Here is a 23,700-nt window from a genome sequence, read left to right as displayed (position 1 = left end):
GCGCCATTTCACGACAAGTATGCCTAGGAATTCCGTGATCTGGCTGATTTTACGATCGGCCGCCGACAGATACAAACGCAAGTTGTATGGCTGCTCTACACTTATTCCTTGTCTACATCATAAATGGAGTGTATGTTTGAATATATTGTAGGGTTTGAGCTGGGTGCAGGAGTCGATCAGTTTGCCAGTTTTTTTTAAACAACTTCAAAAAAATCGTCCAAAAGCACAGAATAAGTAATAGTACAAACAAGTACAGGAGGTTCTCTTTTGATGTTGACGAAAGCCGCCATTTTATATGCCTACGTAATTTTTATTAGCAAAATCACCGTGCACCACCAAGCAACATTGAACTCTAGTACTGCGCGCGAAGGTCTTTATTATTCTGCACCTACGTTTTGGTTTAGGATAGGGTTGTAAATCAATAAAAAAATAATACATATAACTTAAAAGTAAATTCGGACAAATACTTAGTTTTCTAGCATTTTTAAATTGACGTGCCTACGATTTCCGACGGTCACAAAATTGATAATTGTACAAGGTCGCGTGCCGAATGCGTCGTCGGCTGCCTCAAAGGTTTTGTACACCCCCGCAGTGGGCATTGGTAAATCGCGAATTATCTGCTCTTTTGTCGCACTCGCACTTAATATGGTTTCGTACAGAATTGGGTTAGTTAATGTAATGCTATGTACAGAATAGAAAATAGTAAGAATTTTAGTGTTGCAATGAATGAAATTTAATGAATTTCCAAAAATAAATTAATGTTTAGATAACATTATGTAGTTTCCATACTGTTTAGTGTGGCTAAACATACTGTTTCATGTGCAATTTAAATATCCTACTCATCCCAAAAATCGAAACACCACGCTATTTCATGATTTTATTTCTAATATCCTCACGAAAATCACACAGTTACACGTACACGTAGCGTTACGCGGCGCGACTAGTTCGAGCGAGACCATAGATGAGTGTGTTGAGCGAGCCCGCGAGCGTGCATGCCGGGCGGTGCTCATAGCCCTCGTGAGTTAACCCACGCCGGCGTGGGGTGTTTTGATACTTACAAAATCGTACCTATTCCGCGGAGTGCGCCGCGCCTGCCAAAAGTAAGCAATTAAACAAGGTACATATTTAATTTTGACTAGTATATTAAAAACAATACAAAAACTTGCCAGCTTAAAATAAACAAAATATTTCATCATTATTGTTAAAATAATATCACAGTGTTAGTAAAACATTAGAAATGATTCAAATATGAAACAATTCAACATTTCAACAAAAAAAAAAAGTTTTATAGCTACAACTGGGACTTAACAATTATATAGGTAATGGGCTATTCTTAGTTTTTCGTATCCCTTTATTCGCAGTGCGTACTCTGATTGTTGTTCCCACTTGTTCGCAGCGCGAACTCGGAGAAAATCCCAGTATTCGGTACTACTAGGAATAGCCCATAAATACGAGTACTACTCACTCGTACACATTTTGTAGCGTAAATTAATGCTAAAAAAAATTTAAAAGGAGCCTTAGCGCATTATACCTAGTGCGTTAACCTTTCAATTCATACGCGGAAGGTTAAAAAAAACCTTGCATTCTAGCCGCCTTTGTCTCAAATAATATCAATAACGAGACTTAAGATAAAAATAGAAAACGATAGCCTTAAATTTTACATTAATCATGATCAGTGCCGAACTACGAATAAATAATAAGTAATTTATTCATAGGGCCAAAGCATACGAAAAGTTAAGTTAAGACCTCTGTTTTTCATCTCTTCCACTTTCACATCAAAACGCATCCCCGCCGCCATTGGGAGATCTTGATTTTGTTTTATTCCTATTCCTTATACTATTATCCAATGTGAATTCTTTGTTTCCATGTGATTTGTAGTCTTGCAGACGTCCAGCACTGGCAGATCTCTTTAAACTAGTTGTGGGTCTATTTTCATTGCTTATTTGAATTGGCATAGGCTTACCTACTGACCCTTGGAGGAAGTTAGGGCTACTGTTTTGTGCGCTACTCAAAGCCCGCGAACATACCTCTAATAACCTGTCTAAAGTAGCACCACTAATTCTATCACCATTATCAGTAGATGCCTGATTATTTCTATTACTAGGAATAAATGATCTACTTCTATTTTCATTAACACCAACACTAACAAGGCCTGCTAAAAAACTAAGGCTAAATGGAATGTTAAGCAAGTATGTAAAGACAATCATTACAAGGAGGACAACTAGTATGAGAGTAAAGGATATAGTCAATACTCCATGCATTATTTTATCCAGAGGGAACCACATTCCATCTGAAACAGAAAAAAAGGATTTAAATATCACATATTTAGACATACAAGAAAACGCATTTTTGGCTTGTCTATTTAGTCCTCTTTAGTTCACAGACCCGACCCTTACTAATATTATAGTGTGAAAGTTACTCTGTCTGTCTGTTACTTCTTTACACATAAGCCGCTGAACCAATTTAGATGAAATTTGGTGTGGAGGTATCTGAAGACCCTGGGATGACATAAGATAGTTTTTATTCCAGAAAATTGCATAATGAGTGATAAATATATTCTATGCAGCAGAGTTAGCTAGTAAGCTTTAAAGGTTGTTAAGGCAACTAGTACATATGTATACTTTCCCATTTATTTATCTGGAATTTCAGAACAATACTATGTAGGGTTAAATCATACTAATCCTACTAATATTATAAATGTGAAAGTTTGTGAGTGAGTGAGTATGTTTGTTACTTCTTCACGCTGAAACGGCTGGACAGATTTGGATGAAATCTTGCAAAAAGTTAGTTTATAACCTGGATTAAAACATAGGATACTTTTTATCCCGATATTCCCACGGGATAGGGATAAAATCTTGAAATAACAACCGCTGGGCTTAGAGTCATGAAATTTGGTATGTAGGTTGCTGGATGTCTGGAATAACACATAGGCTACTTTTTATCCCAATATTCCCACGGGATAGGGATAAAATCTCGAAGTAATAACCGCTGGGCTTAGAGTCATGAAATTTGGCATGGGTGTTTTAATGTAACGGCATGTCAATGAAAACCACAATGTAATTTTAGGGAATTCCCATGAGAATTTAATAAATTCCTGGAATTTCAACTCAACTGCTGTATCTAATTATTTACGCGTGCGAAGCCGCAGGTAAACGATAGTCATTAAATAAAATAATCTTATACATTTTATATCCATGCACTTAATTTTTACATTGCATGCTGCTTAGCCCAGGTCTGTTTAGACTCACCCATGATGCACAGGGTCATAAATTCAGGGTCTCCAATTGGTTCAATATTGGTCATAAAAAGTTACCAAAGCAAGATTGCATTTCTTAGTAGATCATACCTGTAATTCCATGTATTATAGTTTGCATTGTAGCACTAATGGTGATCATTGGCTCAGACACAATTGTTGTGAACATTCTCAGAACAATTTTCAGAGGATTCATGTGTTTCAAAAATACTGTAGGGTCTGGTGGAGGCACTTCACAATCGGATGACCAGAAGAACCATTTGCATGTGTTGATGGCTGACATATAGCGTTCAAATTCCTTTTGATCTGCTTCCTGAAATTATTAACAACTAGCAGTGATCTAAAATATTCAAGCCTGTATTTTCTGGAAGAACAGTTAAAACGATTGGTGATTTGGATATTAGATAGTGTGTAACTTTGTAATCGCAAGTATTTATATGGGATTACAAACTTTTATTTATAAACAAACAAATAATATATATCGAGGATTCCCTGCTCAAACCCAATAACTCGATCTAATAATTCATATAAAAATCTAATTTAAACCTACATATAGTGTTCTTTTTCTTCAACAGTTGATTATTTCAATTTATCGGGTTTGACCAGGGAACCCTCGGTATGTTGTGGACCAAGTGATAAATTGGTCATTATTCATAATGCCCAGACAAAACTGAAACAAAGTTGTATATTTTTATATACAATTACTACTTTATCTGCTAACTATTCTGAATAACATGAAATAAAGTAAGGTGTAATACTTACTTTGTACGAAACAACCACTTCATATAAATATAGAGCAGCAAACAAGATGATTTTGAAGTGCTTATGAGACATATGGTTCCAAAGCCATAACAGTGCACCAACTGCTGCCAATATTCCCAGAGTCATTGTAATCTGCATCTGGAATAAAAAATAGTAATAAAACATTTTTATAAAAAATGGTACTGGTAATTAATAATAAATAGAGGAGGTTAATTATTTAAAAATAAAAAGTTCCATATTTATGATTACCTTATATTCCATGATGTAAAATTGTATATGGTCATGCCATGCTATAGCTATTCTCTCTGTAATACTAGGTTGGTAGATAGCATTTTCAATATAACCTACTGAGCGTCGAAACATTTCTTCAGAAAGAGCAACATTTGGAGCGAGGTACTCATTTAGAGTGGCCCATTGGCTCTCGTCAAACCTCATTTGAACAGAAACATCAACTGAGCTATCCTCATTTTTCTGTAAAAATAGAACGTGTTTATCAAACTGAACCCTTACAAATCAATAAAAATAATACACTGTAAATAAGGCAATTTCAAGATAGAGCTAAGTAGCTTTTATTTTTATGTTCTAGCATGTTTACAAATATGAAAAGGTTTGTTTATAATCAAAATACACTTAAATACGCTTACTTTAAATTGACCTCCTTTTAATACGATTGCAAGTATCCTTTTAAAAAACCAGTCTCCTATTCCAGCATTCTGAGACTGGAAATTTCTTTTTGGAGGCAAGGGCATCCTAAGATCGGGTGTAACATCGATGTTTTCTTTTTCCAGTAATGATGCGTCATTTTTGTAATGCCATGGGTCTGGCCCCTCCTGGTTTGCACATTTCAGAGGGCAAAAAATATAGAAAATGCTACAAATATTAGTTTCATTTTATTTGTTTCTTTTTTTTGGTTCGTTTGAACCACGTTTGAACAGACTATTTTTTGAAATGACGTGCTTGTGACGTTTGGTGGGTTTGTTTATCTTTGGTCATCGTTCATCCACCATCACTTCTCATATTTCGTTTTCTAGAATTTTTTTACCGTACAACGGCAAAAACTACTATGGTCCTCCGATGGACAGAGCCATATTTTTTTAAAGAAACAACAACAACAATTAAAAATAATTACATCATCGTGCAATTTTACCCACATGAAAGCGTTTTTTTTTAGCTGCTCGAATAGATTAAAACTTTTTGAGCTACATTATTAATCGTCGACATAAAACTTGCGTGTGGTTTATTCTCATGCCATTTTGAGTAATAATCGTAATTATTTTTTACAGAACAGAACTCATACTCAGGCCAATAAATTTCTTATTTAAAGTTAGTATCTTAGATAAAGTGTGGTCGTCACGTCATTTAAATATATACTACAGTTCATCCACCATTACCTCTCATATTTCTTTTTCTAGTTTTTTTTTTTTTACCGTACAACGGCAAAAACTACTAGACACTGGCAAACTTGTCCTCCGATGGACAGAGCCATATTTTATTAAAGACATATTTTTTGAAGAAACAACATTTCAACTGTCAAACAAATTTCCATTAAAAAAAACTGTCAATCAAACAAAAGAAAAATCATCATCACATCATAAATATCACAATCACAGAGAAGAGAACTGCCATAATTTTCTAAAAAATTCGCTCGCAGTGTATGCATTAATTTGGCATTAATATCTCAATAAATACATTTTAATCAATCATTAAGCCGGGAAGATCTTACGCTACATAAAGCTATAATCATAAAAATGACATCCATTGATTTTGATCCAGCCATAAAATTATGCTTAAAGCACTTGCACTCTAGTGCATCGGATTCTACCGAACAATTGAGGCTTACACTCGACGACATCATTCGTCAGACCTATGGCAGTGCGAAGACTTTGGGCAACGTGTTGCCAAAGAAATACTTGAATGAGGAGAAGATGGAATCGCCTCGGATGGCGAAACACAAGAGTGAGAAAGCGGCAAGTGCTAAGACTGTGCCGATACCACAACAGAGTCCACAGCAGCTTCAAATACCTGAGCGGGAGAATGATGATGGGTCCGTAATGGACGGGGAGCTGCCGTTTGATCTGCTGGAGGAGGACCTAACTTGTGCAGTGTGCAGGCAGATTGCTGTGCAAGCTGGCAACAGATTAGTGGAGTGTGATGCTTGCCACGCGCTATATCATCAGGTATGTTTGCCATTACGGTTTAGGAATATGGTTTTAAAGTTAATTTTCTGTTTAGGGCTAATGCAATGCACACAACATATTATTTACACAAAAATGATGAGCATACCTAAACACAATTTGAAGTGAATCTTTTTACTAACTTTTTGGGAATTTACTGCGACATAATAAATACATGTTTGTGTAATGCGTAAAAAAAACTGCATAGTCCCTTACATAATAAATAAGTCTTATATGAGCAGTATAAAAACGATAAATTCAATTTGTGAATTCTAATCCAAAAATTTTAACATCATTTTTCTATATTGATATAAATAAGTAACTCATGCTAATACTGCTCTTTCCAGGATTGTCACAAGCCAGTAATCAGCGACAATGACATGAGTGCCGGCTGGCAGTGCGCATCATGCCTTGCCTCCCAGGGTTTTGTCACAAACTACACCAAAATATCATCAGCATCCAAATCTCCGACCCATGTCTCTGGCTCCACTACACCTGTTAAGATATCCTCGGGAAGCTCCTCATCGAAGGTTACCACTCCAAATATCAACATAATCTCTGCGGATAAGAGGCTTCAGATCATGAAGAAGAAAGCTGCCAAGCAGCATGAGAAAAAAAAACATAAGTGAAAAAGCATAGGTGAATTAACATTTTAAATGCAACAATAAAAGTTCCATAGAGCCTCATATTTTTGTTTTATTTAAGAAATTGAACTCTTGTCTATCTCACCTGATGAAAAGTGCAGACAGATGAAGCCAAAGAAGTAGCTCTCTGGTTCAGTAACAGCTTATTTTCACTCTAGCCTTGAATGCCACTAAAGATCTGTGTTTATACATCTGCCCTGTTCATGGGGTTTAATTTGGCAGTGGAATTATGATGTTGTGACCAGTGGCATAGCTAGGTGGACAAGGGCCCCGGTGCATAGAGAAAGAATTGGGCCCTCCCTCACTACCTCTTTCCAGAACAGCATGAACTTATATTGGCCTTCAAAAATATTTCAAAACATAAAAAAATGGCTCAAGCCTGCTCACAAGTTTTTTTTTATGCTCCTCTTTTCTCAAAGCCTAGGTTAGAGGGCGCCCTGAGCTCCGGGGCTCCGGTGCACTGCACCACCTGGCCATACGATAGCTACGCCACTGGTTGTGACATTTTTTACATGAGTTGTTGATGTTGGAAGGAAAGGTTAGATTTCACATTTAAGTATTTAGTTACATGAAGTAAAAAGTGTTCTGTAATATACTGAGCGGCAAAAAATTTGGCCCTCAAATGTTTGCAATAATAGGTAATTCTGTATGGAGAGTGGGCCAAATGTTGTGCCGCTGAGATTATATACTTAGTTCAAAACAATAAATAATGTTTTACTCATTAGTAATATTCGTTACTCTTTACTCGTTACTATACCTTACTAAACTATACTTACTACTTAGTAAGATTGGTTTTTGGAATATTTTTGTATTTTTTTATTTCAATTCCAAATTTTTGTTACTTTTACGGTCATCCCGTAAAACCCATATCGAAAATACAAACTGAAATATAAATGCACAGAAAAACCAGAAAAATAAGACCAGCGCTGGGAATCGAACCCAGGTCCTCGGCATTCCGTGCCGCGTGCTATACCGCTACACCACCACATACACTCCACACAGCACAGATGGCTACAGCATAGATGTCGCTAGTGTCGCTGCTTAAGTGACTAAATAAGAAAACAAACAGGCTGAGATATATGGTGCATAGTAGAAATTCGTGTCTGTACCAGTGGTGGTATAGCTGTATAGCACGCGGCACGGAATGCCGAGGACCTGGGTTCGATTCCCAGCGCTGGTCTTATTTTTCTGGTTTTTCTGAGCATCTATATTTCAGTTTGTATTGACTACTTACTTATACGTAGCAGATGTAGGATGAAAAACCGCCAGGCTGAAATGAGACTGGGCTGGCCCATGTCTGCTGCATGCACCTGGAGAGATGGGCACAGGTTACTACCCTGTGGGCATCTGAGACGGAGGTGCCGGGACGACTCGGACGTATTCAGAAATGACTGGCAAGACTTAGCTGCCGACAGGGGAGGTTGGAAATCTGAGTGAGTGGCCTTTGCCCAGCAGTGGGATATAGAAAAAGGGTAATTAATAATAATCTTACATAACATATGACTTACCAAGTTTATAACACAAAAGCATACAAGTACCTACAGAGAAATTCTGAAGAATAGTTAATAGAGACCTGTAAAATACATTCAGTTATAAATTTCATGTTATGTTAGCTACAAACCTTCCGTAGGTTCCATATTTAAGGAATTGTAGAGTCACATTGCACTGCACAAGCCTGATTCAAAATCAACAGGAATCTTCACGCAGGCGACGCATTATGGAAATGGAAGCAGACCCCTTCTAAATGATTGCTTCAAAAAAGTCCCTCTTCAATGTGGTTGGTGTCAGCACTTACCGGCTTTATTTCATTGATATATATGGCACTGAAAATTTAATTATACTACCTATCATGTTTGAATAGGTACAGCGCGGAACACTTCGTATAAATCGCATTTTGCCCATTTTTTAGGGTTCCGTAGTCAACTAGGAACCCTTATAGTTTCGCCATGTCTGTCCGTCTGTCTGTCTGTCTGTCCGCGGGTAAGCTCAGAGACCGTTAGTACTAGAAAGCTGTAATTTGACATGTACGAGTATGTACATTATCAGTCACGCCGACAGTGGTACAATAAAAAAAAGTAAAAAACATTTTTTTAGGGTACCTCCTATAGACGTAAAGTAGGGGTGATTTCTGACTAGCCCTATATTGTGGGGTATCGTTGGATAGGTCTTGTAAACCCTTAAATTGTTTTTGTCCGTTTCAAATGACACACCAATATAACGCTCACAATTCAAATTTGAACGAACTGCCGCGCAGTCCACGTGCAAAGTGACGTTCGTTAGGCTATCCCTTTCTTCCTCGCGCATCAAGAGACAGTGCGCACGCGTTATGTGACAAGAAGCGAGCATTCGTAAAAGTACAACGGCCGAAAACGGCGTGGGCTCATCATCAAGAAATTGTTTTCGTAAGTATTACTACGTTTTATGTATTTTTTTTATATAACTGTGGTGTAATAACTGTTTGTTTAAAGTATGAAGTAGTTATTTTGAATAAAATACCTATAATTTCTTCTTGATGCTTGAAATAATCAGAGTGTCACTTAAAACGGACTTTGCCCGTTATACCTTAAAGTTGTGATTTTAATATTTGTCATTTAAAACGGACATTACCCATATTTCCTAAAAGTTGTAATTTTATCATTTGTCATTTATAACGGACTTTGCCTGTATTCCCTTAAAAGTTATGCTGCTGATATTAGTCTCTTATAACGGACAAAGTCCACTGCTAGAACCACAATATTAGTTGCTTACTAAACAAAATTTCACTTGAAATTGTATGAATATATGTATGCAAATCCTTTATAGCATTCTTATTTGTCCTATTGTTACAGTAACATGGCCGGGAAAGGGTGGAGATCTAAGACAATCTAAAAAGAAAAACCAGAAAAAGAGACCAGCGCTGGGAATCGAACCCAGGTCCTCAGCAATCCGTGCATAAGTAGCGTAGTAGAAATAAGCAACCTGATATATATGCATAGATAAATAAATAAATAAATAGGAAAAATTCGTGTCTAGGTTCCTGTCCAGCGGTGGTGTAGGGGTTATAAGCACGCAGCACGGATTGCTGAGGACCTGGGTTCCCAGCGCTGGTCTCTTTTTCTGGTTTTTCTGTGCATCCATGTCTCAGTTTGTATTTTCGATATGGTTTCACGGGATACCCGTAAAAGTAACAAATTTGGAGTTGAAATAAAAAATACAAAAAGACTCCAAAAAACCAATCATAATAAAATGTACCTATTTCAAAAAAATGTTTACTGACGAATTACTAAACTTTATTGTCGATATGACTAACCTGTATGCTGTACAACAAACTGGTATATCTATATGTGTAACAAAAATAAATAGAAACTTTACTTGGTATAGAGGTACTCATAGGTATCGTAAGAATGCCGGCTATTGAAGATTATTGGAGCAACGATTTTAGATTTGAGCCTATCGCATCTGACATGCGGCTGAAACGTTACAAATGTATCAAACGCGATTTACACTTCTGTGATAATGCAAACGAAGACCCGAAAGACAGCTATCACAAACTGTCCACTGCGATAGAGTATGTACATAAGCAATGTCTTAAAATCGAAGAAGAAAGATCTTTTGCCATCGAAGAGATGCTTATACCCTATAAGTGTAAGAAAGCTGGCCACCGAAAACAATACAACCCCAAGAAACCACACAAATGGGGCTTTAAGTTTTTGGTGAGAGCCGGAACTTCGGGGATGGTCTACGATTTTTTTGCATACGATGATTGATGATGACATTTCAGGATGTACAATTTACAGAGTGGGAAGAAAATTATCTTGGTGTTGGAGCTAAGACAGTGGTTAGACGTGTAAAACTATATCTAATCCGACTCTATGTACAGTATATTTCGACAATTGGTTTACATCACTGGAATTGCTATACTAGGTACTTACTTATTAGATTTTTTTTTTGAGGAGCATGATGTTATTTCATTACGGCAAGTTTAATAATTTCCATTTATATGTGTACGTAAGGTAAATATTTCCTAAATAATAACTATGATCTCAAAAGCAGTGATTATAATATATGTTTTTTTTATCTCATTGTTTGTATCCTAAGAATATTTTATTACGTTAAGTGGGCAATGTCCGTCCTGTGTGACAGGTCTGAGTACGTATAGTATATACATAAAATGGCAATGTCCTTTAAAAGTGACATGCTGAAAATAATGAAAAATAAAAAAAAATATGAAAAAATTGACAATTTATTTCTTTTCCACCCCAAAAACAAATCAAAAAACAACAATTCATAAAAAAATAGCAAGATAAATACGCTGTGTCCATTTAAGGGTTAACCCATTGGGGGGTTGCTAAGGTTTTTTTTTTCTATTCAGTGATCTGTTTGCGAAATATTCAACTTTAAAGTGCAAATTTTCATTGAAATCGAGCATCCTCCCTCTAAAATCTAAACTGTTGGGTTGAAAAATTTGAAAAAAATTCAGAATTGTAGTAAATACTTATATCAAATTTACAAGGAAAATTATAGCGGATAAGATTGCTTGAGAATTACAATACAATACATTACAAATCAGTACAAAAAACTTATAATATAAACACTTAGGATTATTAGTAGTTTAAGAGTAAAAGCAGCCTTAGGTACAAAATATACCTAAACTTGGGAGATTTAGTACACAATACGAAATCCTTAGAAAAATATTATTTTATTTTTTCGTCATGGCTACCGATCCGTATCCTGGGCGTGTACGACACGCTCTTGGCCGGTTTTTTAAATATCAAAACATACAGTCGAGGCGCGGGGGGGTCGCTTGCGGCGGATGGCTGCGAGGAGCTGAAGACAGAGTGTTGTGGCGCGCCATGGAAGAGGCCTATATCTAGCAGTGGACTGCTGTAGGCTGATGATGATGATAATGATACAGTTGAGGAAACTGAATAACGTAACCAGAGTGGAACCTTCATAATCAATTTCGCTATGATTTCTGTGGCAAATGTAACATGACATTAGTAGTACCGTAGGTACCATCAGCCAAATAAGTGGTCTATCAATATATTTTTGAACAAATTCCTATCAGATGAGTATGTCGCTAAAGTCAAACTCCCAAAGTGACAGACACGTCTATTGGCATTATTGTTTTATGACATGCTAACGATTAAGTATCAGCTTTAGGGCGGTAGACCACATATTTGGCTGATGGTACAAAGGTTCCACCCTGGTAACTACGTGATTCAGTTTCCTCGACTGTATCTACCTGTAGGCGTTGAGGTGACAAAGTATAGGTACGGTACGGTCACGAGCGTTAATTTGGAACCCATTTCGTCAAAAAATCCTTTGAATTGTCATACAAAATGACATATATTCGACCTTAAGTGGGTCCCAAATCAACGCTCGTGACTGTACTGTAGCATCTTTGGATCATTTTTGGATCTTTGTATTCATGAGCGGTCTTCGGCTCTGTGAGCGTTTTTATTCGCCATGCATGACTGAAACGGAAATGGTGGATGGTGGAGCAAATTTACTGAGATAACGTTCTACGGTGGATCAAGAATCAAATGAATCGATGTAGGAAATGTAGAGCAGCTTTTATATTACCATGCATTGTCTTAGATCTCCTTAGCGACTTTTTATTAAGTTCAGTAGGTACTTAACTTACCATATTAATTATGAATTATGAATGTAACGTTTTGAACATTTGCTAATGGTAGGCTACACCCGTCAGTCCAGCTTCTACCGTAGTTATGATCCCCTACCATGTACCGTACCTATCTGTAATCAGTGATTCTGTGCTATAGGTAGATAAGTACTTACTCTTCGATAAATTCGATCCTCGTGGCGTTCACTGAGTTATATATGATCTATAGTGTACTTGTTGTTGTTTCTTTAAAAAAATATGGCTCTGTCCATCGGAGGACAATTTTGCCAGTATCTAGTAGTTTTTGCCGTTGTACGGTAAAAAAAATGTAGAAAACGAAATATGAGAGGTAATGGTGGATGAACGATGACAGCGCGAATCTCCTATAGTGTACTTATACTCTTTGTATATTATTTATGATTGTTCCAGCCGTCAAGTTTTATCATCGTAGGTACCACAGAGTAAGTAGGTATCTTTAATAAAAGGTTACTTTCGACGTCAAGTAGTTTTTATCAACACCACCTCGATGAATGGTACTCTTCCAATATGCAGTTTAAGCATTATTTCTTGCCCCGTTGATATAAGTACGTGTAAAATTTGGATTGAACTCCGGCTGAGGTTTTCCAATACGACAGGACTTGACAGCAAACCTTTAAAAGGCGAATGTATATCTACCTTCTTATTGTGTCTTCCTAGAGTGGCAACGCACCAGCAGCCCTCATCGTGTTACAGGTGTCCATGTTTGGCAGTAACCTCACCATCAGATAAACCGGATGGTCGTTGGTCAGCTTTAGTACAAAAAACCATTCTAGTGTGAGTTAAACCTGAGTGGAGAGGGTTCAGTGGGTTATTACCCAGGCATTACGGTCCTATGTTACTTTTAACGCCATAGACTTCTTTGAGATTTTCCTTTGGCTTTGCAATTTTAAGCCCAGTGGTTTCGGAGATGAGGGGGCTCAAGGAATAGTTAATTTTCGCCTATTTTCTAAAATAATTTCAAAACTAGTTTCTTTTCTTAAAATGTAAAAAAAAACTTACAGCACAACAAGTCACTTTTATTTGATATTTAGCTATGTCACAAGAGATAGCGTAAGCCTAATTTGCGTTTTTTTAATGACCCCCCCCTAAGTGGTCTATGTTTGAAATTCATTTATGTACCTACGTTACACCCCCGCCTTTGGGACACCACTCACCCATATATGTGTAACCAATGTGTAACCTACCAAACTTCAACTGACCTAATCGGTTCAGTAGTTACAGAGATAATTAGCTCTAGGTGACCAATCCAAAGTCTAAAGGTTTTTATCCTACTTTTTCGGTCAATATAGGTAGGCACCAACTTGGGCGTTTTTATTTTTTCTAGTTTACATTTTGGATGAAAGATAATTTGAAAACTAGCTATTATTATATTACATAGTGCAAATGTAATCTACAATCCAAGGAAGTACATATCATGTACCTACAGTCGATTGCCTACCCAATAAACATTCATTATTGTATCTAACCCTTCATCAGTTTAACCTTTTTTTTGTAATGTTGTAAGTTTTTGGTAATTACCTAACTATCAGTGGCGTAGCGTCAGATATTTTCGTAGTAAAGCCGAAGCAAAGATCGCATATATCTCTCATAAATCATGTATGTCCTGTTGTCCCATTTTGTAAATATTGCATGGGCAAGCCGATGGCAATAGTGTTCTATGGACGCTTCGCTTCTGGTAGATACGTCTTACATTGATTCCGATTAAAAAACAAAAACAGATAATTATTCTTCAGTCAGAAATATGATACATTAAATTCAATAAACAAAAAAGTTAGGTGATGGTTATGGCCCAGGCTTCTTGTTAACCGATAAACTGTCTTATGTATTACTATTTATTTAAATGTACACCTACTTTCTTAACTAATTTAACTAATTCGAGTCATGTGGGTTAAGCGTACGCGTACGTATGGAATTTCGTACCTACCTACGTTGTACGCAGTGGGCAAGTAACGTGTACACAATCCCATACATTTGAGTCCAAAACGTATGTGATCGCGGACCTACTGCGTACACAAACAAACTGCGTATACAAACGTACGCAGTGGGTAAGGGGGTAAACACCCCACTTGATTCTAGCCCTTACATTGGTAACATATCGTCACTACTTTGAAAAATCTCGTATCTCAAATCAATACGTCAACAGATTTGACCCTTAAAACAATGTTCATTAAGTTCACTCGGAAAGATCATCGATTTTGAGATACTTACCAGCTTTGTGCAAAGTAGTGACGACATATTTAACTGACGTAACGTAGGTAGGTAGGTACCTAAGTTACTCAATTACCGTAAGTAGGTAAGGTGCCTTTGCCACAGTCTAGGTTAAAAGTAAGAATAAAGTGTCATTTTGTAGGTAGGTACGGAAAGAATTAGATGCAGAGTAGGTACCTAGGTAGATACCTAGATACAGAGTTAGATGACCCGTTTATGTAACATCCCATCAAACGCGCGCTCCACACTAACGAAAGCTACGAACAAAATAAAAATTCAGTACAGATGAGTAATCTTTTTTTCTATTTAGATAATATCAAATCACTTTTCCGATGAAACTTAACCTAAAAGCAACAGAGCTTCCCCAATCACGTGCGGCCAATCCTCGAATTCTTGCTCTCCCATTGGCTGGATACATTCTGGGCGGACAAGGATGCTGTATCTTTTGTTGTATCGGAAACCCTCTTCTGTTTCTTAGGGTACAGAGTTCAATGTTCTATCAGACAAAGAGATAAAATGTTACGCCTACAATGTTGTTTTTTTTTTTTGGAAAACACTTTTAGTGATTTCTTGTGGTGATATTAGTTTCAGGGTGGTGTGTTGCGTGGGCGGCGGGTTTCAGTTTAGTTGTACCTTTAAAATTTGCAACAACGCCAAGTGTCCGAAGTAATTAGAAACAATTGTGACTGTGTAACTTGGGCTTTATCTATAGAATTTTGACTCTAGCAGTTTGAAATAAATTTATTTCGGTGATATCGGTAAGTGCAAGTGCAAATTATATCAAAAGTACTAGATGCTATCTTCTAAGTTACATTATTGTTTATTTGTAGGTATAGGTACGTTACGTATACTTTTTAGTCTCTCAAAAAATATTATAAACTCTTACAGAGAAAATACGACTACTACAAATTAGGTTTTCATCTTTGGGCTTTTCATTTAAGTAGGCGCTGATTCAGCCAATTTATTTGATGAGGATAGGCGTTGACGGTAGCGCTTTCTTCAATGAAGTAGCCTTCATTAATTTTCGAGATATTTTTTTTACAATGCATAGTAGGGTAGGATAACACTTTATTACGAAATCTTGTTATTTTTGGAGTGTACCTGCAATATCTGTGGCTTTGTAGACACCTTGAAGTCAAAGTAAAATCTTGATCCAGTCATGCTGAGCGGCGGGCGGGCGCGGGTGCCGAAGTGCGCGCGATGCCGCAACCACGGGCTCATCTCCAGCCTGCGCGGGCACAAGAAAGCCTGCCGGTATCGCACCTGCCAGTGCCCCAAGTGCGGGCTCATCAAGGAGCGACAGCGCATCATGGCCGCCCAGGTACGAACAGCTAACCAGCGCCGGCCCCCTGTTGTAGAGCCAGGGTTGGCCTTAGCTATTAAGGCGCCGGGCGAGTCATGCCTTTGCGGCGCCCTTTAGATACGACAAGCGACAAAATGACAGGTCGTGTTTGTTAGACGTAGAATACTTATACGCACTCCTACGATATAAGAATAAAAGTTAATACCTACCTACGCAAGTCTAGCTTTCCGATCGATCGATAAAAAGAGTTATTAAAATGAAGTGGTCAGCAGCTCTACTTAGAGCTGGCGCGCGCGGCGCCCTGTAGTACCTACCTGGCGCCCCGGGCAGCTGCCCCGCCTCTAAAGCCGACACCGGGTAGAATAAGAAGAGCGGTCATTCTAGGCGCCAGATTGTAGTTCAGAAGTGCAGATTCCAGTGTCCAGTGCAAAATAAAATTTTGATCGCACCTTGTGAGAGGCGCGACTTGTAGAAAAGCTCGCTCTACCATAATTAAGAGCTACTCGTATGAGCCGGCGCTGTGCTAACCCTCGTAGGCGTCCGGGAGGTATACCTATCTATACGTATTGTCTAACGCACGCGGAATCACAATCGCTTTCGCCTCTTAAATACCTATTTTTATGATTTAAATCGGATTTTGTTCCGCATAAATACCTTGATTTTAGAGAAGCTCGATATTTCGGCACAGTAGCTGCGCCGTGATCACGAGACGACTGGAGAATTGCGAGTATTCTGGTATAACTGACAAAATCATATAATGAAATTATTAAATGAAATGTTTGTTCTCGGTTCTTGGATGTTTAATATGTATTTATCTATATAAGTATGTTTATCCGTTGCCTAGTGTCCCTAGTACAAGCTTTGCTTATTTTGGAACTAGGTCAATTGGTGTGAAGTGTCCCATGATATTTGATTTGTTTTGATTTATCAATATAATATATTTTTGTTTATTTTTTTCTATTTGTTTAAATCATAAAAGAATTTCTTTGCTCACCCGCGACATTATGATAGCTACACACACAAATCACACAAACCCATCTATCACCAACACCACACTATACACTAACGCGTTTCGAACTCAGCCAGATCTCATCTTCAGAGCGACACAACCGTACACCATGCTGTTGATGAGTTATCATAATTATGGTCCAAAACACGTCCAAAACATCAAATACTCGTAATGTTTTTTATTTCAAGCGAAAAAGTTTTGAATACGTCAGCTAAGGCCGTAATATCTTGGTGTATACCTACCGTGCCAAGCGTCGTTGAGTAAAGCTCTGCTAATAAAAAAAAATCTATATCAAAAAATGGATTTCGCAACAAAGTTTCAAATTTATGATTATACAGAAAAGGTTTACATATATATATAAACTAAATTACCTATCTTCCTAACCATTCCTGTACAACACCTACATCGACTATATACCTACTTACCTACTTTTAACTTTTCTAATCTGAAAACACACAGAATGTAGCTAGATAAAACAATTCGTCATCCGAAAACAGAATATCAATTTATTGATTTTTAACTTTTTAATCTAAGATTTCTGGGTGGTAGGTAGGTACCTAATTTCCTTTAATAAATCCCCCGCTAAACTGTTTACGGAAGCTTAGCGATAAAAGACTATCAATATCCGGTGTAAGAATACCTTATTCGATTCAGAAATAACACCTAATTTGAAGGCGTTAATGTGTTTTAATGTAGTGAAATCGAGATCAGCTAATGCGGTGTCAGTTTATTTAAACAAGTGGCATGTGTTTACCGTCGAGCGGGCGAGGACATCGATCGTCCCGGGATGCGCCCCATATCGTTTTATCACTTAACAGTGAATATTGCGTGTGTATATCCTTATATTTAGGTATCATGTTTTCTGTAAGTCGTATTAGTGAACCTAATACTTCCGCTAAAATGCTGTAAGTGGGTCTTTATGCTTGTCAAAGCGGTTATATACGCCGAAAAAATAAAATAAAATAAAGGTATATATTTTTTCTGCATTTTATATTTTTTTTAAGTAACTTGAATACAGGAAAAATAAAGCAGTCTAGTAAGGTCTAAAATAGTTACCTAACTAAATAAAATAAATAAAGCTGCCGTCATCATTAAAAAAATACAGATAAATTAGCAGAGCGACTGTATGGAAGTGATTAAGTATGATTAACTTTATATTTGAGTCACCCTTGCAAAATTATAAATGCGAAAGTTTGTGCGTGATATTTTTTGCTAAGTAAAACAGCTGGAGAAATTTGGAAGAACTATGTACCTATAGGTAGCACGATTATCCGCACAAACTCTCCAGATGGAGATGTAGGTACACCTACCAACACCCTACCAACGAATGTCCCTAGGTATATCCCAAAGTCTCAACCGCTGTGTTTACCTGGATACATGATATTTTGCATGGATTTTCTTTATGCATTTTTCTTTCCCTACATAAATGAACGAGCCACGGGGGTTGAAAACGTAAAAAATATCCTATTTACACCATTTCGAAAACTTACAAGATCTTCATCTCGCAGACCCATTACTTTAATAAAATAGGCAATCACTATTGACTGCCAAGTAAAATCATGCATAAAGTGTGACTGCATCATGTTTCGTAGACAATGTAAGTAGTATATTATTCTCAACTTGCCATAGTTTCTCTCGCGCTTCGTAATGCGATAGTATTCCGGAGGCGTCCAGTTATTTGGTTTGTGTTCGGATCGAGTTCTGTTTTTGTTTGCAATGAAGCAACGATCGGGCCCGGAGCGAGGAGTCCCGAGGGTGACCACTAGTGCAAACATTCCCTGTTTGTCATTGATTTTCCGCTAAATTAAGTTATCAATGAGCAGAGATTCTAAATAATCACATTTCGGTCAGCGTGTTGGGGTAGCTACTGCGTTTAAGACTTTAAAAGTAACGCGATCTTTTTTGTTTTTCATTTGTCATTTGTCTTGTTTTTCACTTGTGCTTAGCACAAAAGTTTATTAGAAGAAGTTTAATATAAAATGTATCGTACTGTGAAAGTGTACTGGGCCCATAATCTGATAGGAAAAACAATCTTCGTAGTAAAGAAATCAATATATTCAAAAACGAAATTATAGTTCACTTACGGCAGGTGAATGAAAAAGTTTATCAGTAACTTAGACCGTGTAGAACCCTTTAGGTTAGGTTAGGTTAGTTTTTCTGAAATATTTACAGTTTCAGAAATATTAAACAGTTGCGAAATGAATCTGGTTGCCAAACGTTAGTAGCGATTGCGAAACATTAGTAAACCATATCTTGTTATGCAGCGCCGGCTCTAGCCCTTGGTAGAGCTAGAGCGATATTGTCAACACCGCTTCCGCGCCTCTCAAAAGGCGCCACCATAAATTTATTTTTCACCTCAAAAAGGCAGGTTTTGCTATGAGAAAAATGCGATTTTGCTCACTCCGTGAGACAAAGTAACTTTTTAATTATTTTTTTTAAATGTTGAGTACAGTGTTGGGTCTACTCACTGAATTCCAAATATTTGAACTTTACTTTGATCTGTCATTTCACTTCAACACGAAAAAAGCGAGAGATAGGATCAAATGTGTTGATTACAATCTTAAATTAAATTTTTGGTATTAAAAATATATCGATACCTAATAAATTACGTGACAACGAAATATTTCCAAAATGTAAATTTTCCCGATCTTTTAATAAAGTATGCAACCTCGTTGCACGAAAGCCGCTTCTCTTGTTTTTTTTTATATATAAAAGAATTCCGAATACTGCCTCTAGCTACAGTTGGAATAAATATTTGTCAAATTGAATGAATTTGTAACAAATCTATTCATGTTTATGTAATAGAAATCATAGTCATTCAAATTCAACACTCGCAGCAAAAAACAACTTTGCTCTCTTGTTGCACAAATAACTATTGTACTGGAAACTGGAAAATAGCGTCCTTTGTCATCTGGCACCTATTTGTCTCCTTTTTGCTCTAACCTATCTTTAAGTTTCTGTTAACTCTCACATTTTTGATAGGTAGCCCTAAAACGTCAGCAAGCGGCAGAAGACAAGATAGCTCTACACTTGGCGTCCGTGGAGAGTGGAACAGCGTTGGATGCTCTACCACCGGGTCGCATCTACGGCATGCGTGTTACCGGTCCGTGCCCGAGCCCTGGGGCTGAACCGGACTCCGCAGCCGATGATCAAACGGTATGATTATCACCTGCATCAATGGACACTTCTGTCAATTAATTAGTATTCAACTGGCTAGTTGTCAATTATGGCATACTTAATAGAAGTTAGTTTAAAAATAATGCTTGGTATGGTTCTGCCCACATTCTGCCAAATATCAATTAAAAACAGTTTTAGAATATGACGGCCGTCGTTCGGTAAACAAATTCTATACACCCTCCTTCCGTGTCGTGTGATCAATGAATATTTTATGATTGCCCATGAAATCATTGATGCCCTTTGTGTACTCGCAAAAGCACGGCTCCTCCCCCCTGAATTCCTACAGAACTGCAACTGCAGGAATGTGAATGTTCCGTTTTTATGTCGTAGCCGATACACATCGACAGTGAAACGAGCGACTCTCTGCCAGACTGCTGCGTGGCTTCACCCGACTCTGCCGGAAACTCTTCAACTTCACCAAGACCACGGTATTTAGCATTTTGGCTTCATTAAAACTTTGGTCTTATACGCGCAGTTAACTCCCTTCTACTGCTCAGAAAGCAAAATACCATGCATCTTATCTTTAGAGACACTACTATCCTGAATTTTTTCAAATTTTTCCACCCACCACTTTAGATTTTAAAGGGGGGGGGACGCTCGATTTTCATGAAATTTTGCACTTTAAAGTTGAATATTTCGCAAAAAATCACTGAATCGAAAAATTGTCTTAGAAAAACCCTAATGGTTTTAAAAAGACCTATCCAACCATACCCCACACTATAGGGTTGGATGAGAAAAAAAAAACACCCCCACTTTACGTCTATGGGTGGTACCCTAAAAAAATTTTTTTTTGAATTTTTTAATGTATCATTTTGTCGATTTTGTCGGCATAGTTTATATATCCGTGCAAAATTACAGCTTTCTAGCATTGATAGCCCCTGAGCAAAGCCGAGCATGGCGAAACTATAAGGGTTCCGTTTTTGCCATTTTGGCTCCTGAACCCTAAAAAAGGGGGTTGACGGTAGAAGGGTGAAAATTTAGGGTTGTATGTGTATGTTGGGTATGAAAAATACCTTACGTCCTATTCCCAGACCTATCAAATATACACAAAAAAAATCATACAAATCGGTCAAGCTGTTTTGGTGGAGTTTGGTTACAAACATTGTGATCCGAGAATTTTATATATTACATTAAGTTTTTAATCCATTACTTCCTTGATAGTGTATGCGCGAGCGAGGAAGCAGAAGCAGATACTGCAGTGAGCACGGCGGGTCTCGAGATGCTGAGTAAGCTGTTCCCCGGCAAGAAGCGGTCCGTGCTCGAGCTGGTGCTGCGTCGGTGCAACCACGACCTACTCCGCGCCGTTGAGCATTGCAACGCGACACACGTAAGAACGTTGTCAGGGCGCATTACTTATTAAGGGGATCCCATGTCCCAATTGACCTTCGATCTGAATTCCTTAGTTATCTAATTGTAAGGTCCGACCGAGACTGCTTTTTTAATCTCGGCCGAGACCGAGACCGAGACACAAAAAATAAGTGCTTTTTTCTATATTATCATTTTATTATCTAAAAAAAACCGGCCAAGAGCGTGTCGGACACGCCCTATATAAGGTTCCGTAGCCAAAAAATAGGGTTTCGAAAAAATTAAGTAATATTTTTCTAAGAATTTACTTGTGTACAGAATCTTCCAAGTTTAGGTATATTTTATACCTGAGGCTGCTATTTACTCTTAAACTACTAATAATTCTCAAGCAATCTTAGCCGTTATAATTTTCCCTGTAAATTTGATATCGTTACTATACCTAGTGCCATCCACTAGATGGGATGGGGGTACCCTAAAAATTTTTTTTTTATTTGACCACTGTCAGCGTGACTGATATGTATATTCATGCCAAATTACAGCTCTCTAGTACTAACGGTCTCTGAGCTTAGCCGCGGACAAACAGACGGACAGACATGGCGAAATTATAAGGATTCCTAGTTGACTACGGAACCCAAAAAATACGCGTTATGAATGAAAAAAAAATGTTTTATTATGGATTAATTAAACGTTCCACCGGGTCCTACAAACAAACATAATTATCATCACGTAAATCAAACTATAGTATTAAGTACCTACCAATAATAATCGTTATCGAAAAGAAAAGAACGAGGTGTCGCTTGTTACTCTAGTAAGCAAGTAGGTACCATACGCGCGAGCCCGGGCGGGGCGACCAATCAAAATCCCAAAGAAAGCTCATGCCACCGCGGACATCGCGGTAAACGCGCGCGCAATATTTAAATTCAGTGCCGTCGCGGAGTCTCGGTCGCGGCGAGAATCTCGGCCTGTTTTGGCCGAGACCGAGACCGAGATCTCGGCCCGATTTTTGGCCGAGATTTCCCAATGACCGAGATCTGAGATTCCTTAGACTTTGATTTTTGTAGCTTAGTATATTAATAACAACGGGTTTAAGCAATATAGTATCCCATATTTACTTCAAAGTTGATTGTTTTTAGGCCAAAAAACTGGTTTTATGGCCATAACTTTTGTGTTAATTAGTTTCAAATGAAAACCCTCGACCAGTTCTAAGAAACGTCAAAGACGAACCCAAATATGTAGATTTCGTATATGTTAGATCTTTCACGTCAATAGAGATACGAAATAAGTGTTTTTTCAGACAATGTTTATAAAAATCATACAAAATTAAGTATTTTTTCATTTTTTTCAAAATCCGGTAGACAAAAATGGAGATAAAAGATTTGAGAACCGATAGCCGTTTGACTTATAATTCTATCTGTAGTGCAAAAGTAGGAGATATACGATTCAAAACAATACGCCAGCGGGCAGTAGCTATATTTATTTCCCTCGGAGATTGCGTAGCCTGCGTGATAATGATAAACGAGATCTTCGAAAACATAAATCAACAGCTTTTAAGTCATAAAACCTTTAAAGGACATCTGGAATGCGCGTCGTTGCCTTACTTTTCGAACGTTCGTTGTCTTACAGGACGTAGCCTGAGCCGTAGCGTAAGCATTTATACAAATCAACTTCATTCTTCATTTCATGCATCGCATCGCATCGGTTGTTTTTTGATCCCCTTATTATTCGTTTTATACTCATCATGCTCTTACGAGTATTAGGTTACAGTAATCGTTGGGGTTGTTAGTACAAAAACTGTATTTTTCAGGCCTTGCACGACAAAACAGTACTGGCTAGTGCTGGCTCCAGCACCAGTTTCGAGGGTTCCGTATCAAGTTCTGCAGAGGTGGAATCAAGGTGGTCCGCCTTCAGGCCGGTTGGACCCCGGCCATTGTTGCCTGCCCTAGTGATGGGACGCGTGTGTGGATCTGAGTGGTTGGTACCCCTGCCAGCGTTGCCAGCGCTTTCGGGTCCGCTACTACTACCGTTTCAGCATCCACACCAACCGCCGGTGTGCACGCCTGATTGTCGGCAATGTAATCGACATTGAAAGAAATATATTGGATATAAATAGTATAGTTCGCTTATGTATGAACTTGATGATGATGATGATGATGTATGAACTTACTTCTATCTAAGTACTTAGTAGGTTGAATTGTAATTGTGAATCTTTACAATTAGAAAT

General features: G+C 37.8%; 3 protein-coding genes across 3 annotated transcripts; 2 read left to right on the top strand and 1 right to left on the bottom strand.

Moving 5' to 3' along the window:
* Nucleotides 1–985: 985 nt before the first annotated feature.
* LOC141433694 (uncharacterized) lies at nucleotides 986–14,712 on the bottom strand. The gene is made up of 7 exons (XM_074095793.1): nucleotides 14,686–14,712; nucleotides 6,919–6,987; nucleotides 4,660–4,845; nucleotides 4,265–4,486; nucleotides 4,016–4,153; nucleotides 3,347–3,566; nucleotides 986–2,290 (listed from the first exon to the last, which is right to left on the bottom strand). The coding sequence occupies exons 1-7, from the start codon at nucleotides 14,710–14,712 to the stop codon at nucleotides 1,776–1,778; spliced, it is 1,377 nt and encodes a 458-aa protein (XP_073951894.1). The 3' UTR covers nucleotides 986–1,775.
* On the top strand, nucleotides 5,492–6,875 carry LOC141433378 (integrator complex subunit 12-like). Its single transcript, XM_074095395.1, has 2 exons — nucleotides 5,492–6,192; nucleotides 6,537–6,875. Exons 1-2 carry the CDS (start codon nucleotides 5,764–5,766, stop codon nucleotides 6,816–6,818), a joined length of 711 nt encoding a protein of 236 aa, XP_073951496.1. The 5' UTR covers nucleotides 5,492–5,763; the 3' UTR covers nucleotides 6,819–6,875.
* A 583-nt stretch (nucleotides 14,713–15,295) lies between the features above and the next one.
* Nucleotides 15,296–23,644, top strand: LOC141433380 (doublesex- and mab-3-related transcription factor dmd-4-like). The gene is made up of 6 exons (XM_074095396.1): nucleotides 15,296–15,443; nucleotides 15,843–16,006; nucleotides 19,980–20,153; nucleotides 20,505–20,602; nucleotides 21,336–21,501; nucleotides 23,284–23,644. Exons 2-6 carry the CDS (start codon nucleotides 15,845–15,847, stop codon nucleotides 23,563–23,565), a joined length of 882 nt encoding a protein of 293 aa, XP_073951497.1. The 5' UTR covers nucleotides 15,296–15,443; nucleotides 15,843–15,844; the 3' UTR covers nucleotides 23,566–23,644.
* The last annotated feature ends 56 nt before the right edge of the window (nucleotides 23,645–23,700 follow it).

Source organism: Choristoneura fumiferana, chromosome 12 (assembly GCF_025370935.1).
Source record: "Choristoneura fumiferana chromosome 12, NRCan_CFum_1, whole genome shotgun sequence".
Lineage (NCBI taxonomy): Eukaryota > Metazoa > Arthropoda > Insecta > Lepidoptera > Tortricidae > Choristoneura > Choristoneura fumiferana.
The sequence above is the reverse complement of the archived record's forward strand: the minus strand, read 5'-3'. Positions and strand labels throughout refer to the sequence as shown.

Bases quoted from the DNA above. Each gene is read 5' to 3' on its own strand.
- LOC141433380 (XM_074095396.1), top strand. From the start codon at position 15,845: ATGCTGAGCGGCGGGCGGGCGCGGGTGCCGAAGTGCGCGCGATGCCGC. The intron at 20,154-20,504 runs GTATGATTATCA...TTTATGTCGTAG, and splicing joins CCGCAGCCGATGATCAAACG to CCGATACACATCGACAGTGA. The intron at 20,603-21,335 runs GTATTTAGCATT...CTTCCTTGATAG, and splicing joins TCAACTTCACCAAGACCACG to TGTATGCGCGAGCGAGGAAG.
- LOC141433378 (XM_074095395.1), top strand. From the start codon at position 5,764: ATGACATCCATTGATTTTGATCCAGCCATAAAATTATGCTTAAAGCAC. The intron at 6,193-6,536 runs GTATGTTTGCCA...TGCTCTTTCCAG, and splicing joins GCCACGCGCTATATCATCAG to GATTGTCACAAGCCAGTAAT.
- LOC141433694 (XM_074095793.1), bottom strand. From the start codon at position 14,712: ATGTCGTCACTACTTTGCACAAAGCTG. The intron at 4,154-4,264 runs GTAATCATAAAT...TTTTTATTCCAG, and splicing joins TTTACATCATGGAATATAAG to ATGCAGATTACAATGACTCT. The intron at 2,291-3,346 runs GTATGATCTACT...TTTCTGTTTCAG, and splicing joins TATAATACATGGAATTACAG to ATGGAATGTGGTTCCCTCTG.